General features: G+C 42.6%; 3 protein-coding genes and 1 long non-coding RNA gene across 6 annotated transcripts; 2 read left to right on the top strand and 2 right to left on the bottom strand.

Moving 5' to 3' along the window:
• Nucleotides 1-3,341: 3,341 nt before the first annotated feature.
• On the bottom strand, nucleotides 3,342-5,813 carry LOC125572425 (TRIO and F-actin-binding protein-like). The gene has a single exon (XM_048732928.1). The coding sequence runs from the start codon at nucleotides 5,811-5,813 to the stop codon at nucleotides 3,342-3,344; it is 2,472 nt and encodes an 823-aa protein (XP_048588885.1).
• A 182-nt stretch (nucleotides 5,814-5,995) lies between these two features.
• On the bottom strand, nucleotides 5,996-9,285 carry LOC116614242. Its single transcript, XR_004294434.2, has 2 exons — nucleotides 9,157-9,285; nucleotides 5,996-7,370 (listed from the first exon to the last, which is right to left on the bottom strand). It is a non-coding gene; the product is annotated as an uncharacterized LOC116614242 (long non-coding RNA).
• LOC5506609 lies at nucleotides 8,366-14,841 on the top strand. Of its 3 annotated transcripts, none has more exons than XM_032375018.2 (5): nucleotides 8,366-8,749; nucleotides 12,503-12,573; nucleotides 12,899-13,047; nucleotides 14,279-14,389; nucleotides 14,517-14,841. In XM_032375018.2, exons 2-5 carry the CDS (start codon nucleotides 12,552-12,554, stop codon nucleotides 14,670-14,672), a joined length of 438 nt encoding a protein of 145 aa, XP_032230909.2. In that variant the 5' UTR covers nucleotides 8,366-8,749; nucleotides 12,503-12,551; the 3' UTR covers nucleotides 14,673-14,841. The 3 variants fall into 3 exon arrangements, with proteins under 3 accessions (XP_032230909.2, XP_032230908.2, XP_032230910.2); XM_032375017.2 differs by having other exon boundaries at nucleotides 8,371-8,749; nucleotides 12,506-12,573; XM_032375019.2 differs by lacking the exon at nucleotides 8,366-8,749 and adding an exon at nucleotides 8,772-8,871 and having other exon boundaries at nucleotides 12,506-12,573.
• A 3,022-nt stretch (nucleotides 14,842-17,863) lies between these two features.
• Nucleotides 17,864-18,370, top strand: LOC116605282 (tigger transposable element-derived protein 4-like). The gene has a single exon (XM_032368074.1). It carries the CDS (start codon nucleotides 17,864-17,866, stop codon nucleotides 18,368-18,370), a length of 507 nt encoding a protein of 168 aa, XP_032223965.1.
• The last annotated feature ends 3,230 nt before the right edge of the window (nucleotides 18,371-21,600 follow it).

Here is a 21,600-nt window from a genome sequence, read left to right as displayed (position 1 = left end):
TTAACCCCCCCCCCCCCCCCCTCGGACCGTCGAAATGGCGTTTATTAGATCATTTCAGTATAGAATCCGCGCAGGCCATCTGCTCTAAATTATCATTCACAACTTTAAAGAAACATCCAATAGACACACTGCTTTTACAATTTTGAAATATTTAGCGTTTTCCATTTAAAATCATTGGAGATTATTAGTAAGCGACTTAAAGTGGGCTGGTGTCATTGCCGCTTTGATTCTCATTGAGATTGACATCACAGAAACAATGTGACATGTATGTGTGCGCTAAAGTAGCGGGAAGTCGGGCTAGCCCCACTAAATATTTATCTGACAAATACAGTAGGACACACGCAATTTTTTAGCGGGGGTTCGAGCTATCGGTGTCAATATAAAGTTATTTTTAAAGGTCGCTGTTATTTTCATAAAAATCTTTAAAAATAAAAAGACAGTTGAAGTCAATGGGATAGAAAATGGGCAAGGGAAGCGGGAACATAGCCCAAGTTATCCGATTTTTGAGCTCGAGTTATCTGAGTATGAATTTGATCTAAATCTCAGGAAAATCAGTCGAGCTCAATTTAAGCAAACGCGAGTTAAAGTTAGCAGTTAGAGTTAGGAATCTGAAGTATATATTCTTTGAGCCTAAATTATGAAAAACGTGCGGTTGAACAACTAATAAACATAATAAAAGCCGTTAAATCTACAAAACATGCAAATCGGATGCCCCGTCGACAATCTCAAACTGTTTGTTGAACTAATGACTTCCACCAGCCAAAACACCCTGCCATGATTATTGAAATTTTAACAAAAAAGATGACAATAAACGAATTACTCTTTACTTTATCCGTGGCACATATTCTTTCTGAAATTGCTTTAACACACTGTTATTCAATTTAAATACTAAAACAAGATGAAATTTCACACTCGCGGAGGAAAGATTTTGCACTCTCCAGGAAAAGTGATTGTGAAAAGTTTAGGCCTAAAAATAATTTCTGTCATCTCTTGCTCATAATTCAATTCAAGCTGAGTATATCATTAATTTTGTGTGTTTTAATATTGCATCTCTATATTATATTCAAATGAGGCTCGTTTTTGTAATGAGGTCGCGGCAAAATGCTAACTGACCGACAAGTTTACAATATTTACGAGCTGAGCGACCTGGGCACCACTAGCACCTGCGTTTGGCACCTTGGAAAAACCTTCATTAATATTCCCTTCGATGGTTTTTAAACCCGAACCAGTACTACTTCGGAGCCTGATATCTCGGTTTTGGTTACTGTACTCAATATTTTCCTATCTATTTCCCTATTTCGCTATCGGCGTGAGATACAGAAAAAGAGGCAGAAAATGAAGTAATTTTTCAAACCTGCTTACATTTCAAGAAGTGTGGTTCAAAGTGTATCAAAAACGTGGTCAAAGTATGGAAACGAATTCAACACTGGTACCAACGACCACTCAAAAACTCGACGAGTTTAAAAACGCCGTTGTTGTGATAGTAATCATTTCTTCGGGCTGTATTATGGGAATTGGTGTTTTGTTTTGGGTGATGCTCCGATATATAAAAGGCGGAGAGACGCCGCCACGAGTTGAAAGACCGGTGATGAGTTTCCGTTGCACTTCTGGATTGCCTACTAGCTTTCTTCGTCCTCCTGTAGAGAAATGGATGAAGATGGATTCGGATTACTCGTCCGATGACAATATAGAAAGAACAATTACATTAGAGTCTACTGCTGAGACACCAATATGAGATGGTAGTCTCCGATATACTATTCCCTTATGTATTGGTACTTGAGGCAAATGTAAACCAAACTGGACGCCTCTGAAACCCATCCGAGCTTTAAGCTTTAAGATAGTCGCGGTGAAAGCAACGCATGGCATTATGCAAATGCAGGACAGTCAGAGAAGTGCAAGACAGCACAAACGCTGAGCTGAAGATTTGTATAAAGGAGGAGAAATGTGTCCATTACTTTAACGTCTGACTAGCCCTAGAGCACTCAACAAACCAAACGAGACACTAGCGTAGACACTACTAGACCGTTATATAGTATGCACGTATTAACAAAATGTCAGAGCAAACGGCAAGTATCGATAGTCAAAAGATACCATTGGTCTTATTGTACTTTTAACAAGCAGAAGACATATGGATGAATCATTAAATTGAAAAATTCGCCGCTTTTATGCCCCTAGAATGCTATGACGACGGCACATACAGACGATCTTCATGATGTCTTAAGTACTACTAATTAATGTTATGACCTCTTATGACAAAGTCATAAGTTTTCGCGTTCGTGCTGTCCTGAGCAGCCGTGGTGGATCTAGATAAATACATCCGCCGCTGATTCAAATTTAAAAAGAATTTTAAGCCTGTTATTTTCTTTGATGCCAACAGAGCTTTCCTCTCAATAAACTCATAGATTTATTGCAGGCCCTTAACTATTGATTTGGGGGAGGAAGGGTGGGCACTGGGCATCCCCCTACACGGGATCTATAGGTCTAATTTGAAGGTTGGACAAAATACAAACATAATCGTATATTCACTTTTTTTTATCATTCTAAACAGTGGATCTTTTTTACATCAAGCACGAGGTGCGAGATCGTGCCTTCAGTGCAGCGAAGCTCGAGTTTTGCGCAAAACGTGCCATGTTCTGAAATGAAGGGAGGGGAAGGGGACAATTTTGCACAAATAAAATTAATTACAAATAAAAGTGATTATAAAGAATATTGGTTAACTTAGTGCGATTTTAGATTGTGTGTAGTTAAAAAGAATGATAAACACTCGCCTCAATAACCAGGAATTAGTACGCATTATAGTGTAGTATAGTCTTTTACCTTTTGGAGTTGCGTTTAAAGCAAACATAGATTGAACATATGTATACTTGGTTCACTTTTCGTAAACTTGCGCCCTCCCACAAAAACCTTCTAGTTACTTTCCCCTGCATTGAGTAATGTCCACGGAATGTATAAAAGCAAATGTTGAAATTGTGGAATTGTCGTAGAAAAGCCAAGCATTAATGGGCCTTAGTACAAAATGTTGCATGGTGCTACGTAGTGTCGGTGTCGAACACTTACATCATTGCTGGGACGTCTATTTTTTGGATTCAGGCTGGGCCATGATTCTTTATTGTTTTCAGCAATTCAAGCTTACATCTTAAACTTGATCTTCATTTCACATTGGCTAAAACAACTAAGATGGTTATTCTTTAGCCTCTGGATAGCTCTGTTTAGGAACTAAATTTAAATGAAATCACCTGATCACTACTCTCACTTGGGGATATCAGGAATGATATTCCCAATGAGGCGAAATCGTGGCGAATCATCAACAGGGTTCTGATATCAGCAAAAGTTGTTGTTAGTTAAGCTATGCATTCTGAAGCTATCTCAGAATATTTCACTTCAAGTCCTTGCGACTCCACAGAGCAGATCGCAAGCCGCTTTGCGACCCGCCACCTCCCCGCAGCGTTGAAAGCATGTACGCTCACGGGGGTCACCCGTTCGCAACGGCCTCGGGCTCGCTCTCCCCGGGCTTGCTCTCTCGGGCTCGCTCTCACGGTCTCACTCTCTCGGGCTCGCTCTCCCCGGGCTTGCTCTCTCGGGCTCGCTCTCTCGGGCTCGCTCTCTCGGGCTTGCTCTCTCGGGCGCGCTCTCCCCGGGCTTGCTCTCTCGGGCTCGCTCTCCCCGGGCTTGCTCTCTCGGGTTCGCTCTCTCGGGCTTGCTCTCTCGGGCTCGCTCTCTCGGGCTCGCTCTCTTGGGCTCGCTCTCTCGGGCTTGCTCTCTCTTGCTCGCTCTCTCGGGCTTGCTCTCCTCGGGCTTGCTCTCCTCGGGCTTGCTCTCTCCGGGCTTGCTCTCTCGGGCTTGCTCTCTTGGGCTTGCTCTCTCGGCTCTCGGGCTTGCTTTCTCGGGCTCGCTCTCTCGGGCTCGCTCTCTCGGGCTCGCTCTCTCGGGCTCGCTCTCCCCGGGCTCGCTCTCTCGGGCTCGCTCTCCCCGGGCTTGCTCTCTCGGGCTCGCTCTCTCGGGCTCGCTCTCTCGGGCTTGCTCTCTCGGGCTCGCTCTCTCGGGCTTGCTCTCTTGGGCTCGCTCTCTCGGGCTCGCTCTCTCCGGGCTTGCTCTCTCGGGCTCGCTTTCTCGGGCTTGCTCTCTCGGGCTCGCTCTCTCGGGCTCGCTCTCTCGGGCTCGCTCTCTCGGGCTCGCTCTCTCGGGCTCGCTTTCTCGGGCTTGCTCTCTCGGGCTCGCTTTCTCGGGCTCGCTTTCTCGGGCTTGCTCTCTCGGGCTCGCTCTCCCCGGGCTTGCTCTCCTCGGGCTTGCTCTCCTCGGGCTTGCTCTCTCCGGGCTTGCTCTCTCGGGCTTGCTCTCTCGGGCTCGCTCTCTCGGGCTCGCTTTCTCGGGCTTGCTCTCTCGGGCTCGCTCTCTCGGGCTCGCTTTCTCGGGCTTGCTCTCTCGGGCTCGCTCTCACCGGGCTTGCTCTCCTCGGGCTTGCTCTCTCCGGGCTTGCTCTCTCGGGCTTGCTCTCTTGGGCTTGCTCTCTCGGCTCTCGGGCTTGCTCTCTCGGGCTCGCTCTCTCGGGCTCGCTCTCTCGGGCTCGCTCTCTCGGGCTCGCTCTCTCGGGCTCGCTCTCTCGGGCTCGCTCTCCCCGGGCTCGCTCTCTCGGGCTCGCTCTCCCCGGGCTTGCTCTCTCGGGCTCGCTCTCTCGGGCTCGCTCTCTCGGGCTCGCTCTCTCGGGCTCGCTCTCTCGGGCTTGCTCTCTCGGGCTTGCTCTCTTGGGCTCGCTCTCTCGGGCTCGCTCTCTCCGTCTTGCTCTCTCGGGCTCGCTTTCTCGGGCTTGCTCTCTCGGGCTCGCTCTCTCGGGCTCGCTCTCTCGGGCTTGCTCTCTCGGGCTCGCTTTCTCGGGCTTGCTCTCTCGGGCTCGCTTTCTCGGGCTCGCTTTCTCGGGCTTGCTCTCTCGGGCTCGCTCTCCCCGGGCTTGCTCTCCTCGGGCTTGCTCTCCTCGGGCTTGCTCTCTCCGGGCTTGCTCTCTCGGGCTCGCTCTCTCGGGCTCGCTCTCTCGGGCTTGCTCTCTCGGGCTTGCTCTCTTGGGCTCGCTCTCTCGGGCTCGCTCTCTCCGTCTTGCTCTCTCGGGCTCGCTTTCTCGGGCTTGCTCTCTCGGGCTCGCTCTCTCGGGCTCGCTCTCTCGGGCTTGCTCTCTCGGGCTCGCTTTCTCGGGCTTGCTCTCTCGGGCTCGCTTTCTCGGGCTCGCTTTCTCGGGCTTGCTCTCTCGGGCTCGCTCTCCCCGGGCTTGCTCTCCTCGGGCTTGCTCTCCTCGGGCTTGCTCTCTCCGGGCTTGCTCTCTCGGGCTCGCTGTCTCGGGCTCGCTCTCTCGGGCTTGCTCTCTCGGGCTTGCTCTCTTGGGCTCGCTCTCTCGGGCTCGCTCTCTCCGTCTTGCTCTCTCGGGCTCGCTTTCTCGGGCTTGCTCTCTCGGGCTCGCTCTCTCGGGCTCGCTCTCTCGGGCTTGCTCTCTCGGGCTCGCTTTCTCGGGCTTGCTCTCTCTGGCTCGCTTTCTCGGGCTCGCTTTCTCGGGCTTGCTCTCTCGGGCTCGCTCTCCCCGGGCTTGCTCTCCTCGGGCTTGCTCTCCTCGGGCTTGCTCTCTCCGGGCTTGCTCTCTCGGGCTTGCTCTCTCGGGCTCGCTCTCTCGGGCTCGCTCTCTCGGGCTTGCTCTCTCGGGCTCGCTCTCTCGGGCTCGCTCTCCCCGGGCTTGCTCTCTCGGGCTCGCTCTCCTCGGGCTTGCTCTCCTCCGGGCTTGCTCTCTCGGGCTTGCTCTCTCGGGCTTGCTCTCTCGGGCTCGCTCTCCCCATACCTTAGCCTTACACCGAGGCATTGGTCACGAGTTTCCTTGGTGATGATAATGAAGGTTCATTATGAAGTAAACGCTAAAACGTTTGCCTTCTCCAAGGCCCCTGCTATCCATAGCATTTTATTCCAATATGCGTCCCTATAAGTTCATGTTATGTGGTCTTTATAAATTTGCTGTTAAATATCCATACTCTAAAAGCCTTATTCTTCGCCAAGAACAGAACAAATGAAACAAATAGCATACAAAACTACAATAAGATAAATATTCATGTCGCCTAACACTTTGTTTCTGAAAAGATTATCCCATTTTCTTATATTATTTATAATGTCTGAATACGGTTCATCCTTATTGGCACGCCAGCTTGACTGACTCCCTACGCGATTTAACTTTCACGTTCATTTCCGTCGGCGCCCGTGGAACTATACTTGGTAGCCTGGACACCACAGCGCTTGGCAAAGAATGTTATCACCTCGGGTGTTTCATTGTGGGCATTTTCATGTCATGATATTGTAATTAAAGGGATGGTTCAATGACTATTTTGATATTTTAAGAATGCATATAAAAATTGTGCTTGAATATTATTTATCAGAAAAGTAAATTAGTTTCTCTTTTTGTATATAAGTAGTTGTAAATGACATGAATAAATGTTATGATGTGCCAGCTCCCGTTATTTCGTATCATTATTAATGGAATATTTAAGATACAACGCGCGGTCTCATAGTTCCAGCTCCATTACTATCTCCAGCCAGCCTTCATTATCATGATCAGCATTTAACATCATCATCATCATCGTCGTCACCTTCTTTATTGTCATCATCAACATCATCGTCTTTTTCATCATCTTTCATCATCATCAACATCTTCATTATCATCAGCATCATTATCGTTATCTTCCTATACTTTTATCAAAAAAATTAATACATTATTTTTAAAGCCAACCCCATCATCTAGACTTTTATAGAAGTAAAAAAGTCTATAAATTAATGAAGATCGTCATCTTTGATTGCAAATAGTCCTTTATCTGATTATTTTAAGTACGTGCCATCGATTCTTTCCATTCAGTTTTTAGTTCTGCTCTAGCTCCATTCAATAACACAAGGAAATAGAGCCTTCAAGATTACATTAGAAGCCATTAAGGAAAGCGCCTCTTGACAACCACGAATATGACAAGCGGAACTTACATTTTATTTTTACTCCTTATAAAAGTAATCAAATTAAAAAAATGGCTGGTTGCGTTTGGCTTTTGGTGGCTTCGTTCGTTTACTTGTTTCACGTCTTTCAATGTTTGGACGAAAAACTCAACACAACAACGGACTCGAGATATCTATCCATCTTCAACGAGGCTGACAACACACAAAGTTGGCTGAAGCGCAGTGGGACCGTTGCTGTGATTGTACTTGGAGCGGTGTTCTTCACGATTATCAATGTTTTGTTCTTGCGATTTTGTTACATCAAACATTCAGAGCGATTTCCTCAAGAAGGAGACCAAGTCCGCGTGCTAAACATGGCGGCGAGGAGAGGAGAAGTACATCATGCCGATGGATTTCAGGAGAATGCCCTTTGAAAAAAAAAAAAAAGAAATGACTCCGATGACGAAGGGTGAACTTTTCTTCATCAGAGATAATTGAACCAAGCGTAAAGACAGATGTCAAAACTCCGGAAAAGAATAAAAAGGACTTCAACAAACACCAAAGGGTGCGCGCGGAGATGATAAAATAAATCCAAACAACTCAAATTCGCTATAAAGAGAGATAATTTCATTCGTTATATAGTGTTTTCTTACGTTCTTTTGTCTTGAAGACAGTCGCGACTGGCCTCGTCTTGTCCCCAGGCTCCTTTTCGCTGCGCGGCTTCTTGTTAGTGACGTCATGTTTGATTGGCCGCTAGTGTCAACACAACAACAGTCCGCCATGTTGAAAGTGAAATATGTCCGCGCTGCATTATGGGGCCTTAGAAAAAGAGCTAAGCAGGAGCCTGGGGACGAGCCTTAGTCGCCGACAATGCTATGTAAATGAGGGAGACGTCACCGCAACTCCCCTCAGGGACAAGGCGAGAAGTCACGTGACTTTTTGCGTGGCAAATTCAGTTCTGGCCCGTCACGCCAGAGACGGAAGAAAACCTTTCAATGAAAATAATCCATTTCTGACAAAGAAACTTTCTTGATTCGTAAGCGCTTAATAAGTTGCTATTTTTTTTGTCATTTTGCCGCCAAAAGCTGGAGCGCGCGAGTTTACCACCCTATGGTCACGTGCCTTCCTAGTGCAAGTCGCCTCGTTTTCAAGTGCTCGCATGCTCGACTTCTTAATTAGAAATTACTCGCAGATCTAAGGCATAAGTGTCCAGTTGCTCGCAGTATTTTACTTGTGCTAGTATTCTAGCAAGTTCTCGACAAGGACCATTCGGTAGGTTGGAGTGGTGGTGACAACCCCCCCCCCCCCCCCTAAAATATCTTGTTGGTTTGTCCCTTATTGGTCAATATTCGTATTGAGCCTATGAGAGGTGAGCTATCTTAACAATGCGAACCCTTCTAGCGGAGAATGGGAGGGAATGCTGAAAATTTGATTAATGCTCACATCATTTAAATTCGCAAATCAGGAACCCAAACCTAAATACAAAATCTGACTGAAATCAGAGTCTTTCATGTCAGTACATAATAGTTGCATTTCATACAAAGATACCGAGCCATTTATTTTCATCCATTTGCATTCATTTGTACCGAGCTATTTGGGACTTTGATGACATTGAATCACTGACAGCATGCAACGTAACGAAATTAAAAACCTGTCGATCACGCAGTCACCCTCTAGTCTTGGAAGGGTGTTCTATTTGCTTTTCATGTTGATCGTTCTCGCTTTGGACCAAGCCGTGTGGTAAAAAAGAGCACCAAGGAAATGAGGGAAAAATTTCCCATCGGCTGATAATTTGACGCTCTACAACGTAAGTCTATTATTTGTGTATGATAATTACCTAAAACCCTTCGTTTTCAGGGAAAGAGACTTCTTCTTTATTGCTACTATGTTAAACAGCTTCCAGAAAAGAAAAACAATCGGATGTTCAAGGTGATCAAATATTCCTTATCCCATGTTTTGCATATCATTAAATAAAAGAGCTTTTAAAACATACAAATGTAGTTTTTTTTATCTGAATTTGGCAAAAGTGGAATAATCTAATATATTTTGGCTGAAGTAAATAACATATACTGTACATAACTATTTTGCATATCATTCTGACCTGATTCCAACGTAAAGTTGCTGGTAAATTTAATTCGAATTTGGGACATCGACTTATCTGATATATATAAAATATCTACAAATCAAGTAAATTTCGTTAGATTATAAACACACCTTAGCCTTGAGTGACGAGTAAGGTTTTTGCCGCTGCTAATATTCAGATATTTCACCCATCAAGTGGCAGCTGGCTGATATATTTGCTTAAGATTTTAATAATCATCCAGTCTTGTTCTTTCGTGAGTCCGCAAGACAAACAGTGAATAATTCATTTCCGCAGAAACGATGGATTTAAATACTTTTGATAATAAAAGAAAAGGAAAAAATCGGAAAGAGAGAAATCTGAATATGAAATTATCTCTATTTTCAGGTCTCTGTGTTTAAACACATTCTTCAGAAACAAATTTTTAAAATAATTTTATTTGGAAAATCCCCCTTTTATTGAAATCATAATTACAAAAGCTTTTTAAAATTTTGGCAAGGCCCTAAATAATGGTAAATACCTGAAGCCATTTTGAAATAAAAAATATTTTTTTTTAATATCAAAATGTGATAAATGCATTGAAAATAATGGGAATATAATATTAAAATATCTGGCTCGTACTTCCCATTAAAAATTCCAGTGATAGTCTAGATCTTACTTTTACCTATTATATTACCTGGTCTCTTACCTTTGATTAACCATCATGTGTAATCCCCCCCCCCCCCCCCCCCCCCGCATGACAGTCTTCAGCTTGAATATCGACTGCACTAAGAACTTTATAACAGGAGCGCATCATGATATTTTTGCTGAGGGGTGGGGCTCAACCTAATATGAGGAAAAAACAATTCGTTACATCTGGCTACCACACACAATCACACCGGTTATCGTGATTACTTGAATAAGCGAATTGTGTAATCAACCACGTCAGGAGAAAATACCGTTTCGCCGTTTGGGATTTTTTACATAAAATTGGCGAAAATGGAGTGAGATTAACTCTATTTTAAACGAAATCAAGGGATTTTTCTGTTATACTTTAAGTAACGAATTTGAAATTTACAATATTAGACAATTTCTGCAATCACAGCCTTTGTGCAGACGTACAGATATTACACAATTTGAGCGTCGGACCCTTTTCAACATAATGGATTTCGTTACTATTTCACATATCCCTAATGTATTCCTTTGAGAGCCCTTCAGTTATTTCAATTTCCTCTACTTCTACAAACATTTGATATTCGACCCTTACTATTCATAACAAAATGGCCATACTCGATCCTTCAACGATTCAGTTCCTAAAGATACAGTGAAAATAACACAAAAGCACGATTAGGTAAAGATACTCCCGCATTTCAAGGACACTTAACACATTTTGTGTTCCTAAGGCTTTTCTTGGCGGGAGTCTTCAATTTTGAGGAGCCTTTAGATTTTTTGGGCCTTTTAACATGTAAAGAGTTCAAAAAGGAATGTATAAATTTATACAGTCCCGGAGTCAAAGGGGAATGTGTAAATTTATACATTCTTTTTTGAACTCGGGGACTGTATAAATTTATACATTCTTTTTTGAACTCGGGGACTGTATAAATTTATACATTCTTTTTTGAACTCCGGGACTGTATAAATTTATACATTCTTTTTTGAACTCCGGGACTGTATAAATTTATACATTCTTTTTTGAACTCCGGGACTGTATAAATTTATACATTCTTTTTTGAACTCCGGGACTGTATAAATTTATACATTCTTTTTTGAACTCCGGGACTGTATAAATTTATACATTCCTTTTTGAACTCCGGGACTGTATAAATTTATACATTCTTTTTTGAACTCCGGGACTGTATAAATTTATACATTCCTTTTTGAACTCCGGGACTGTATAAATTTATACATTCCTTTTTGAACTCGGGGACTGTATAAATTTATACATTCTTTTTTGAACTCGGGGACTGTATAAATTTATACATTCTTTTTTGAACTCCGGGACTGTATAAATTTATACATTCTTTTTTGAACTCCGGGACTGTATAAATTTATACATTCTTTTTTGAACTCGGGGACTGTATAAATTTATACATTCTTTTTTGAACTCGGGGACTGTATAAATTTATACATTCTTTTTTGAACTCCGGGACTGTATAAATCTATACATTCCTTTTTGAACTCCGGGACTGTATAAATTTATACATTCCTTTTTGAACTCCGGGACTGTATAAATCTATACATTCCTTTTTGAACTCCGGGACTGTATAAATCTATACATTCCTTTTTGAACTCCGGGACTGTATAAATTTATACATTCCTTTTTGAACTCGGGGACTGTATAAATTTATACATTCCTTTTTGAACTCGGGGACTGTATAAATTTATACATTCCTTTTTGAACTCCGGGACTGTATAAATTTATACATTCCTTTTTGAACTCGGGGACTGTATAAATTTATACATTCCTTTTTGAACTCCGGGACTGTATAAATTTATACATCCTTTTTTAACTCGGGGAAGGTATAAATTTATACATTCCTTTTTGAACTCCGGGACTGTATAAATCTATACATTCCTTTTTGAACTCGGGGACTGTATAAATTTATACATTCTTTTTTGAACTCCGGGACTGTTAAATTTATACATTCCTTTTTGAACTCGGAGACTGTATAAGTTTATACATTCCTTTTTGAACTCCGGGACTGTATAAATTTATACATCCTTTTTTAACTCGGCGAAGGTATAAATTTATACATTCCCTTTTGAACTCCGGGACTGTATAAATTTATACATTCCTTTTTGCACTCCGGTACTGTATAAATTTATACATCCTTTTTTTGACTCGGGGACGGTATAAATTTATACATTTCTTTTTGAACTCCGGGACTGTATAAATTTATACATCCCTTTTTCAACTCGGGGACGGTATAAATTTATACATTCCTTTTTGAACTCCAGGACTGTATAAATTTATACAGTCAACAATTGTTGTTTCGCTCCTTTTCAAATGTAACAGATACTGACAATAAAAGATTTTGACATATCTTCCGGTTAAAATGGACATTTTTATCGGTTATAGCTAAAACACTTATTGCTTTCTTTAATGAAACACGTCATTCGAGGTAATTTCTATTTCGCTTCTTTATAAATACAATAAATGATAACAAATGGATGTTTAAGACATTCGATCACGGAACACATAATCATTTTTGCCATGATTCGTAAAATCATCGATTGACTTCTTAACGTAAAAGGACGGGAGATTCATATTTAGTGAAATGAGCAAATTTTTAAGAAGAGTCTTGATAAAATCGTATATTCTTGCCATTTCTTGCTAAACGGCATTTTCTCCTGACGTGCTGTTATCCTGTATGGCATTTTTTAGGGCCACTTTTCCTGGGCTGTCCAAGATGGGGGTTTAAACCCCCCTTATCCCACGGACTACTTGTCTACCGTGGATATCTAAATATATAAAGCCTTAACATTGTGGTTAATATTAAACAGATACTGTGACTACCTGTAACTATGGCAACGAAAGGATGATTGACACATGGCTACTGCTAATTTTGACGGTAAGCAGTAGATCCTATCGAGCACTGTTAGTTGAGTACCCAGTTTCTGGTATTTTCCGAGACAAACAGCATCAGCGCTCAGCTATGTCATTATTTCAAAAAAAATAAATAAATAAAGTGAAAAGGATAAAGAAGTAGAGGAAGTAGAAAATAAAAAGTCAACAAGAAAGAAAGATACACTGGAAATGAAAAAAATATGAAAAAAACTTTTAAGTAACATCAAAATGCTATAGCGTAACTTCTTCCTTTCCAATCATTGTGAAGACCCCCTTGAATTCCCGTGAGACGGGTTACAAGCGTTACTATTTTGTTCCTCATTGTGAAGACCCCCTTGAGTTTCCGAGAGACGGTCTGCCCTTGCCGTTTGAAGGCTGCTTCGATGCTGTGGTCATACCACAGGAACCCCAAGCTTCAGGATCAGCCGTAACAACGACAGTGTTGGCGCGACCCCCTGAGAATGGAGTGTCTTTTCAGGTAATATGAGTGAGAGGATAGGCACTAATAAGCAGATTGACTGACACAGACAGATAGGCGACTAACGCGTTGCCTCGTCCCCTCCTTTGTTATCTTTCTCCTTTGTCAGCTTTCCCAGGCCCATGATGCAGCGGGGTCATAGTTTATTTTTAAAATGACGTATTAACGACAAGCCGCGTAGCGAGTAGGAACCTGGGGACAAGGCTGAGACACGCGGATAAATAATCTAAATGGTATTTAGCAGGATAGAGGGTGGTGGACATGGAGTGACAGACAAATGATAACAGATGGATGGCAGATAAGATAGACAGAAAGAGTGAAGGTTAGACCCAGAAAAAGACGAACAGACAGACAGACAAAGATAGGCATACCCGAAGACAGACAATGCCAGCCAAACACAGTGATAATAACCGACAAAAACACAGGTACAAAGTTATTGCAGTCCTAAACGAATCTCCGAAGTAAGTCCCCTTCTTGTAATGGAAAATAGGCCGTCAAGGAGTGGTGATGGGCTACAACTTCTCTTCACTCGATGAGATCATCAAGAAAAGATACATGAGCAGGATTATTAGACTCAAAAGCATAGACAAAGAAACAAGGCAGACATCAAAACGCAAGAATTTCGTAAGATTTATTGACCAACGTGTTAATGCTGTCAGCAGATCAGGTTTATTACCAACGTGTTAATGCTGTTAGCAGATCAGGTTTATTGACCAATGTGTTAATGCTGTCAGCAGATCAGGTTTATTGACCAACGTGTTAATGCTATCAGCAGATCAGGTTTATTGACCAACGTGTTAATGCTGTCAGCAGATCAGGTTTATTGACCAACGTGTTCATGCTGTCAGCAGATCAGGTTTATTGACCAACGTGTTCATGCTGTCAGCAGATCAGGTTTATTGACCAACGTGTTAATGCTGTCAGCAGATCAGGTTTATTGACCAACGTGTTAATGCTGTCAGCAGATCAGGTTTATTGACCAACGTGTTCATGCTGTCAGCAGATCAGGTTTATTGACCAACGTGTTAATGCTGTCAGCAGATCAGGTTTATTGACCAACGTGTTAATGCTGTCAGCAGATCAGGTTTATTGACCAACGTGTTAATGCTGTCAGCAGATCAGGTTTATTGACCAACGTGTTAATGCTGTCAGCAGATCAGGTTTATTGACCAACGTGTTAATGCTATCAGCAGATCAGGTTTATTGACCAACGTGTTAATGCTGTCAGCAGATCCCGATACTGCCGGAGCCTGCGCCAGAGACACACATCGTGCTCGCCTTTATGACTTCATTCTTCTGCGCATGCCCTTGTGGTATGATGTCACTATGTCACGCAATACAGGTAACTACATAACTTATATCACGCAACGCAGATTACTGCATAACAAATGAATATCCTTCAATGCTTCCATCCCGAAATAACTCGGGTAACATTTCCTTGTTTTTAGGTTTTTGTTTTCTCTCGTTAGGTGAAACCTGACATCCGTCGAGGAAATGTGATCGGTGCAGAGTACAATTCCCGCCAAGCCTGGAAATGGGGAATGGCTTCCGTCACGCTTGGCTCTGTCGTCATTTGCATTGTGCTATTCTACTTCCTTTTAAAGATGGCGACCCGTGTCATGTGACTAAACACAAGGCGACTTGCGCTAGCAGGTCAAGACACTTTTGGGTGGCAAACCCGGGCGCTTTTTGCAGCAAAATAACAAATAACAATAAAACGGAACCTGTTAAACGCTTAAGTATTAGCAATATAAGCAAGAAAGCTTATTTGTCAAAAAAATGGTTTCAACTTGCTGTCCGTGTCATGTGACCGAGCTATCTCCATATAAGGATGGCTCCAACTAGCTTTTCTTGTGACTGAAGTATTTCCTCCCCGTGTCCCTACAATGTGACTAAAATATCTCCATATAAGGATACAACAGGGAGCCCGTTTCATGTTCACATAAGAATGGCGTTTTAACTGGCTTTCTGTGCCATGTGACTTAGATATCTCCACATAAGGATGGCGTCAACTGGCTTCGTGTGTCATGTGACTTTGATATCACCACATAAGGATGGCGTCAACTGGCTTTCTGTCTCACATGACTTTGATATCTCCATATAAGGATGGCGTCAACTGGCTTTCTGTGTCACGTGACTAGTATAGCATAGCGTTTTTAGAACGTCATAGGTTTCCCGTACTCCCGCACCAGGCTTTCTTAAACCATTTGCAAAAACGACTGCCGTTTAAATTGAAAGGTCTGCAAAGGTAGGAACTGTCTGGATGATAATTAACCCTAAAACTAAAATCTTTTAAAATCCTGGCAAGGGCCTGCAAGCCCTAACTAAGACCCTGACACCTAGCTTCCCTGTGCTGTATCAATTCCAGCTTGTAAAGCGATGACATTTTTCTTATGGTTACCCTGTGGTATGTGCTACCATGTAAACGTCAAGACTATATGCATGGCACAGCCCCGTGGACAATCCTGGCTACGCGCTGAAATATCATTACTGCTGCGTAAAGACGACTTGAAAAATGATAACGCCATAAAAACAACTGATAGTAATAGTAAACAATGAAAAAAACAGTTATAGGACATGGCCAAGAATCGAACCTCGTCCAGATCTGGTAAAATAAGGAAAAATAGGCCATACTTTAAGACATGCACTGAAACACCGCTTTACCAACAAAGCTTTACGGCTAGGCTGGATGATTGACTTGGCTTCTTTGATTTCTAGTGGCAATGCATTCCACCTTTTAGCTGCTACAAACTTAAAGCTGTTTTTTTGCTAATGTACATCACTACACTTAACGAACATATCTCTGATATAGCATGGGGTCATATTGCCTTAAAAAGCACAACAAGTTGTAGGTAGATTATTCTTTTGTCGAAGGGGACAATATTTAGTTCTTCAAAAAGTGGTTTGGAGAGTGCATCCCATTCCTTATCGAGGATAACCCGCGCACATCGTTTCTGGAACTTGACCATATCGTCGATATGTTGCTTTTTGGTCGAGCCCCAGACGATAGCACCATAGTCTAATATTGGCTGTATGAGTGAATGGTAGAACAGGGTTCTTGCTTTAAGTGACAGGAATTTCTTTGTCCTTTTTAACAAGCCTAGTCGCTTGGAGATCTTATTGTGAATGTACTTGAGGTGGTTGTCCCAGGTTAAGGAGTTGTCTAATCTTATGCCCAGCAGTTTAACATCATTGACACATTCAAGCTGGCCATTTTCTGTGCTGCCTGTCAAATCCTTTCCTGCCAATTTGCGCAATTTTGGCTCGCTACAGATAAGCATTGATTTGGTTTTGCTTTGGTTCAAAACCATTTTGTTTTCATTCGCCCATCCATTCACCTTTTTTTAGCTCTTCAGTAAGAATAGACTTAACCTCACTAACGCTACTTCCACTTGCGACTTGTGTTATATCATCTGCATATACAGTGGAACCTCTATATAACGGACCTCTATTAAGCGGACACTCTCTATTCAGCGGACACCATCCAAAGTCCCGATTTTTTTGCCACTTAAATTCAGTAAATGATACCTCCATTAAGCGGACACCTCCATTAAGCGGACGCGGACACATTTCACGGTCCTGTGTCTTAAACAATCTCTGTATTTTTTACCTTTATTCAGCGGACACCGTGGTTACCTTTTCCGAGAATTCTTATAATAATTTCATGGAACCGGCCAAACGACATAACCATTAACCATACACTTTGCTTAGAAACTTTATTTTACAAAAAGTAATTAAAATACGCTGAGCTCGAATTGATGACAAAATGGTCATTAATGCTGCTTGGTTCTTGTGTTATGCAACCTCAAACCCTTCTTTCTGTAATTTATCTTAATCTTATAATCTTAATCTTATAATAATAATAATAATAAGTTTAATTCAACCTTTCGCAGTATAGACTGGATTACAGGTGAGTCAGAGATACAAGTAAGCACTATAATAAAGTACAATTAATCAAATGTAATCAGATTCTGGAAACGAACCGCTGGCATGCAATGTTTCTTCGCTCGTGCAACGTTGGGAGGTTTGCAAGCGTGAGTGAGCCCTCATAACTACGACCTGGGAAAGCGATCTTGAGCGCGCGCCTCTGAATTGTCCCCCTTGAAAATAAACATGGCTGGAATCTCGAGGGCGTAACCTCCGCCTCTGTTGACTCGCTTGCCAGTTATTTTAACTCACGCCGTGTTAGTTGATCGCTTCAAATATCTAGATAACCAAAGGGCCATAAGTCTTGGTGCATGCCCAACAACCTCCATATCACTATCTCTTGTCTCATTTGGTGAGAATAAGGTTTGTTTTTGCGACTTCTACCCCGCCGGGATCTTTTTGATTTCTTACGGACCACTGCTACAGCATTTGAATCTTCTTTGTTAAAAGGTTCACGTTTCAAATCGTACTCTTCGTCGATACTTGGCTCCCATATTTCTTTGTATTCGTGATACCCTCGAATGAATGACGGTACTTGAAACTCTTCATTAGACATATTAGAGGGGATTTAAGACTACCATACTCTGTCAAAGAAAGACACTAACGTGCTTCAACAAACGACGTGTGTTGTCTTCATGGATCGCCCCCCTCACGCGGTTCCTGGCATTGTATTTTTATAGCAACAATAATGCCGCGTGCTATCTGAGCTGTCAAAAAGGTGTTTGCAAAATTCCCAGCGCCGGATGGAATTTCATGTGAGGTCTAACTTTTTATTTCTAGCCATGGCTAAGCGAAATCGAACAGGCATTGACTTGAATAGAAAACATTGAACTCTTAAACTATGCAAAGGACAACCCTACGCATGGTGTTCGAGTTATTGCAGCTAAATATGGTATCGGGAAAAATTTTGCAGAATAAGGAAACGATTCTCGCGAGCTATGAAAACAGCAATGGTCATAGCAAACTTAAGAGAATCAGAACGGGAAAGTATGCCAATGTAAACGATGCTGTTTGGGATTGGTATCAAATGTGCCGTAACTCTAACATACCCATCTCTGGTACTATGATACAAGAGGAAGCGATGATCATTGCTGAAAGACTAGGTTTGAATGAATTCACAGGATCAAATGGATGGCTTGAGAAATTCAAGAGACAGCACAACATCGGTCAGATGGCGGTGTCAGGAGAGGAAGCTGGAGTGAACCCAGAGACGGTAGAAAGATGGAAAGAAAGGGCCAGAGAAATCACTAGAGGGTGGGATGCTAAGAACGTTTGGAATGTGGACGAAACTGGTTGCTTATGGAGAGGACTTCCAGAGAAAAGCTTGAATGAACGAGGCATGCGGTTGTGGCGGGAAAAAGTCAAAACAAAGGAACACTTGGGCATTCTTTGTTAATGCAGCGGGAGAGAAGGAACCTCCAATAGTTATAGGTCGGTCTGAGAACCCGCGCTGTTTTAAGAATCTACCGAGCAAGCAGTATCCCTATTAATGCAGGTATTTTGCAAACGACAAAGCATGGATGAGAACTGAAATTATGCAGGAAATTCTGACCAAGTTGAATCGGCGGCTGAAGAGGGAAAATCGAAATATCATGCTGTTTATGGACAATGCCCCATGTCACACGCCCTCATTGAAAAATACCTATTCCAATATCAAGATAATCTTTCTTCCGAAGAATACGACCTCGAAGACCCAGCCTTTAGATTCCGGCATTATTGCAAATTGGAAGATCCGTTACAAAAAGAGAATGCTTCGATTTATCTGTAGCAAAGTTTCAGCTACAATAACTGCGTCGGACATTCTGAAGTCAATCGACGTGCTCATGTCAATAAAGTGGGGTAAGCAGGCCTGGGATGAAGTACAGGAAAGCACTATCATTGAGTGCTTTAAGAGCACTGGTCTTTACTGAACCTGTAGACGACGACCCGTTTGAGGGAGAAGACCTTGTACAGCATGAACAAATCGACACCATGTTAGCAACGCTAGGTGCTCCCTGCACCGCACAGGAATTTTTAGATATTGATGCTAACGAGCCAACCTGTCAGCTAGGTTTAGATCCAACCCGTGCAGACTGGAGAGACCAGGCCAGGGAGATTCTATTTGATCAGGACGATATGACTCAGGAGGAAGATGAAACAAATAGTGATGACAATGAACCCGACGTACAGATAGTAGGGACAAAGGAGACGACCCTGACATTAGCAGAAGCTACATTGCATGGTGAACGTCTTCGTCAATTCGCCCAAGAAAAAGGGCACGAGGAACTGTCTCTTCTTTTTTCCCGCGCTAATGACATTCTGTATTCTTTACAATTAGCAGGACAAAAGAAGCAAACTACGGTAGATAGGTTTTTTAAATAGGGATCGCAGTCTCTACTTTTTGACTTCATGATTTGTAGCTTCGTGTACACTTCGCCATTGTTTTGTTTCAGGTGTTATACAGTACACCAAATGCTGTAGACAATCGCGTCTCAAGCAATATGAAAATTGCGCAAAAAATGTACGGCGACTGCTAGTTATGCACTCTAAGGTAGTTAAAGTCAATAAAAAATGTGTTTACTCTCAAATTTGATCGAAAAATCGACCTCCATTAAGCAGACACCTCTATATAACGGACACTTTTCACGGTACCGAGGGTGTCCGTTATATAGAGGTTCCACTGTATCTCGAGTGCGCTGTTGGAGACTTCAAGTGCTAAGTCATTAATAAACAGGATAAACATAAAGGGACCTAAAATCGAGCTCTGGGGAACGCCTGCAGTAATGGGCTGCGAATCGGATAGCTGACCACTTATTGTGACTTTCTGTTTTCGGTCTTCTAGATAAGACTTGAACCAATTTAGTGACTTTCCAGAGACGCCATATATGGAGAGCTTCTTAATAAGTGTGTCATGGTCTACTAAATCAAACGCCTTTCGGAAGTCTATGAGGTTCAAGCCAGATATTAGTCCCTGGTCCATATTTCCAATGAGGTAGTCAATCAACTTTACTAGGGCAGTATCGCACGAGTGATAGGGACGGAAACCTGACTGGTTACTACTTGATAGCTTGTGGCTGTTTAGGTATTCATATAAGCAAACGTGTACGTGGCCTTTCAATAACTTTGGACAGGACAGGTAAAATACTTATGGGCCGGTAGTTATCAACACTCTGGCGGTCTCCAGCTTTATATATTGGACAGACTTTCGCCTCTTTCCAGCGCGCAGGGAATCGTCCAGTTTTTATACTTTGGTTGATGATCTTAGTCAACGATGGAGCTATGGCTGAGGCGGCAGCCCTTAAAAGGCGAGCACTTATACCGTCCAAACCTGTGGCTTTACACGTTTGTAGAGATAACCTTGCACAAATTCTTGCATGTTTTTGGGTATTTCAAATTTAGTGCTACTCGGGATTTTGCTATCAACAAACCCTTTTAACTTTTCGAAATCTGAAGTTGACAGCGTTCTCATGTTGACATTGCTATTTTCTGTAGGTGGCAGCAACGGAAACAAAAAAACTCGTTAAATGCATTAGCTATTTCAACTGGATCTGTGATGGTGGGTGTGTTGCTTGCATTCTCTCTTAGTTGCGAAGGTGCCGGTTTACTTGTCTGCCCGACAGCACTTTTTAGATGTATAAGCGGGTATAAGCCATAGCGTGAGATAAGTACATCATTACTCCTCCCCTTTCCTTTCTAGTTCTATCTTTCCGCTCAATATGATATCCAGGGATCCCATATTCTTCGTTCGTGTGTGAGGAATTCAGCCATGTCTCGGTAATAATAATCACATCAATCTCCGTACGAGGGTGCGTAAGGATTTCTTTTATTTGCTCGTATTTATTATTATTGGAGCTCCTCGCGTTCCAATGACATATTTTTACACCATTTTTGGACAGTGGAATGCATGGCAGATGGACGTTAGTTGCGTGATTTGTAGCTTGTGGACCTGGATTAAGCTGGACGTCATTTGAAGGGTAGACCAGTAGTAGTGCAATGGAAGCGCTTCTAAGTATGTCTAAACAAACACGAGCCGGGGCAGTGGACGACGATGAAGTAGATTTGTGTTGTCGTCTGCAGTGAAATTGTGGTGTATCATTTAAAATTAGGACATTTGAAGCCCGGAGTAACACAGAGCTATTGTCATGACTGTCATTTATCCCTCGCAGCACCAAACACAGGAATGTAAAAGTGAGGAGCTTCCAATGCAAAATCATCATTTATCCCTCGCAGCACCAAACACAGGAATGTCAAAGTGAGGAGCTTCCAATAAATGTGAACTTTAGAAGCACACTAGCATACACACATTGGCACCAGTCGGGCCAAGACGGGACGCTAGCACAGTCTATTACCCGTGCAGTTCGGCAACCATGGACAGCTGTTTCGTCCTTATTAGGACTCGTCAGCATGGCATAGCCGGTTTGCCTCAGTTAAACTTCATCGGCAAAAAAACTGCAGGGCGACTTCGACTCGAACGAAGTGCTTTAAACCACAGCTCAGATCCATGTGGGATCTAGAGCTGCGACCGGGCTAGCGTGATGCCAATTGTGCGGATCACGCATGCGACCTTTGCTAATCTAAAACTCCGTCGGATAGCCAAACTATCCTTGCGAGTATGTATACATAAATGTGAACTTTAGAAGCACACTA

The sequence above is a fragment of the Nematostella vectensis genome, chromosome 9 (assembly GCF_932526225.1).
Source record: "Nematostella vectensis chromosome 9, jaNemVect1.1, whole genome shotgun sequence".
NCBI lineage: Eukaryota > Metazoa > Cnidaria > Anthozoa > Actiniaria > Edwardsiidae > Nematostella > Nematostella vectensis.
This window is presented reverse-complemented; position numbering and strand designations above follow the sequence as displayed.

Coding starts and splice junctions, on each gene's coding strand:
- LOC125572425 (XM_048732928.1), bottom strand. CDS start 5,813: ATGGGGAGAGCGAGCCCGAGAGAGCAAGCCCGAGAGAGCAAGCCCGAG.
- LOC5506609 (XM_032375018.2), top strand. CDS start 12,552: ATGGCTACTGCTAATTTTGACG. Junction 12,574..12,898: donor GGCTACTGCTAATTTTGACG/GTAAGCAGTAGA, acceptor CTCATTGTGAAG/ACCCCCTTGAGTTTCCGAGA. Junction 14,390..14,516: donor CACTATGTCACGCAATACAG/GTAACTACATAA, acceptor TTCTCTCGTTAG/GTGAAACCTGACATCCGTCG.
- LOC116605282 (XM_032368074.1), top strand. CDS start 17,864: ATGGTATCGGGAAAAATTTTGCAGAATAAGGAAACGATTCTCGCGAGC.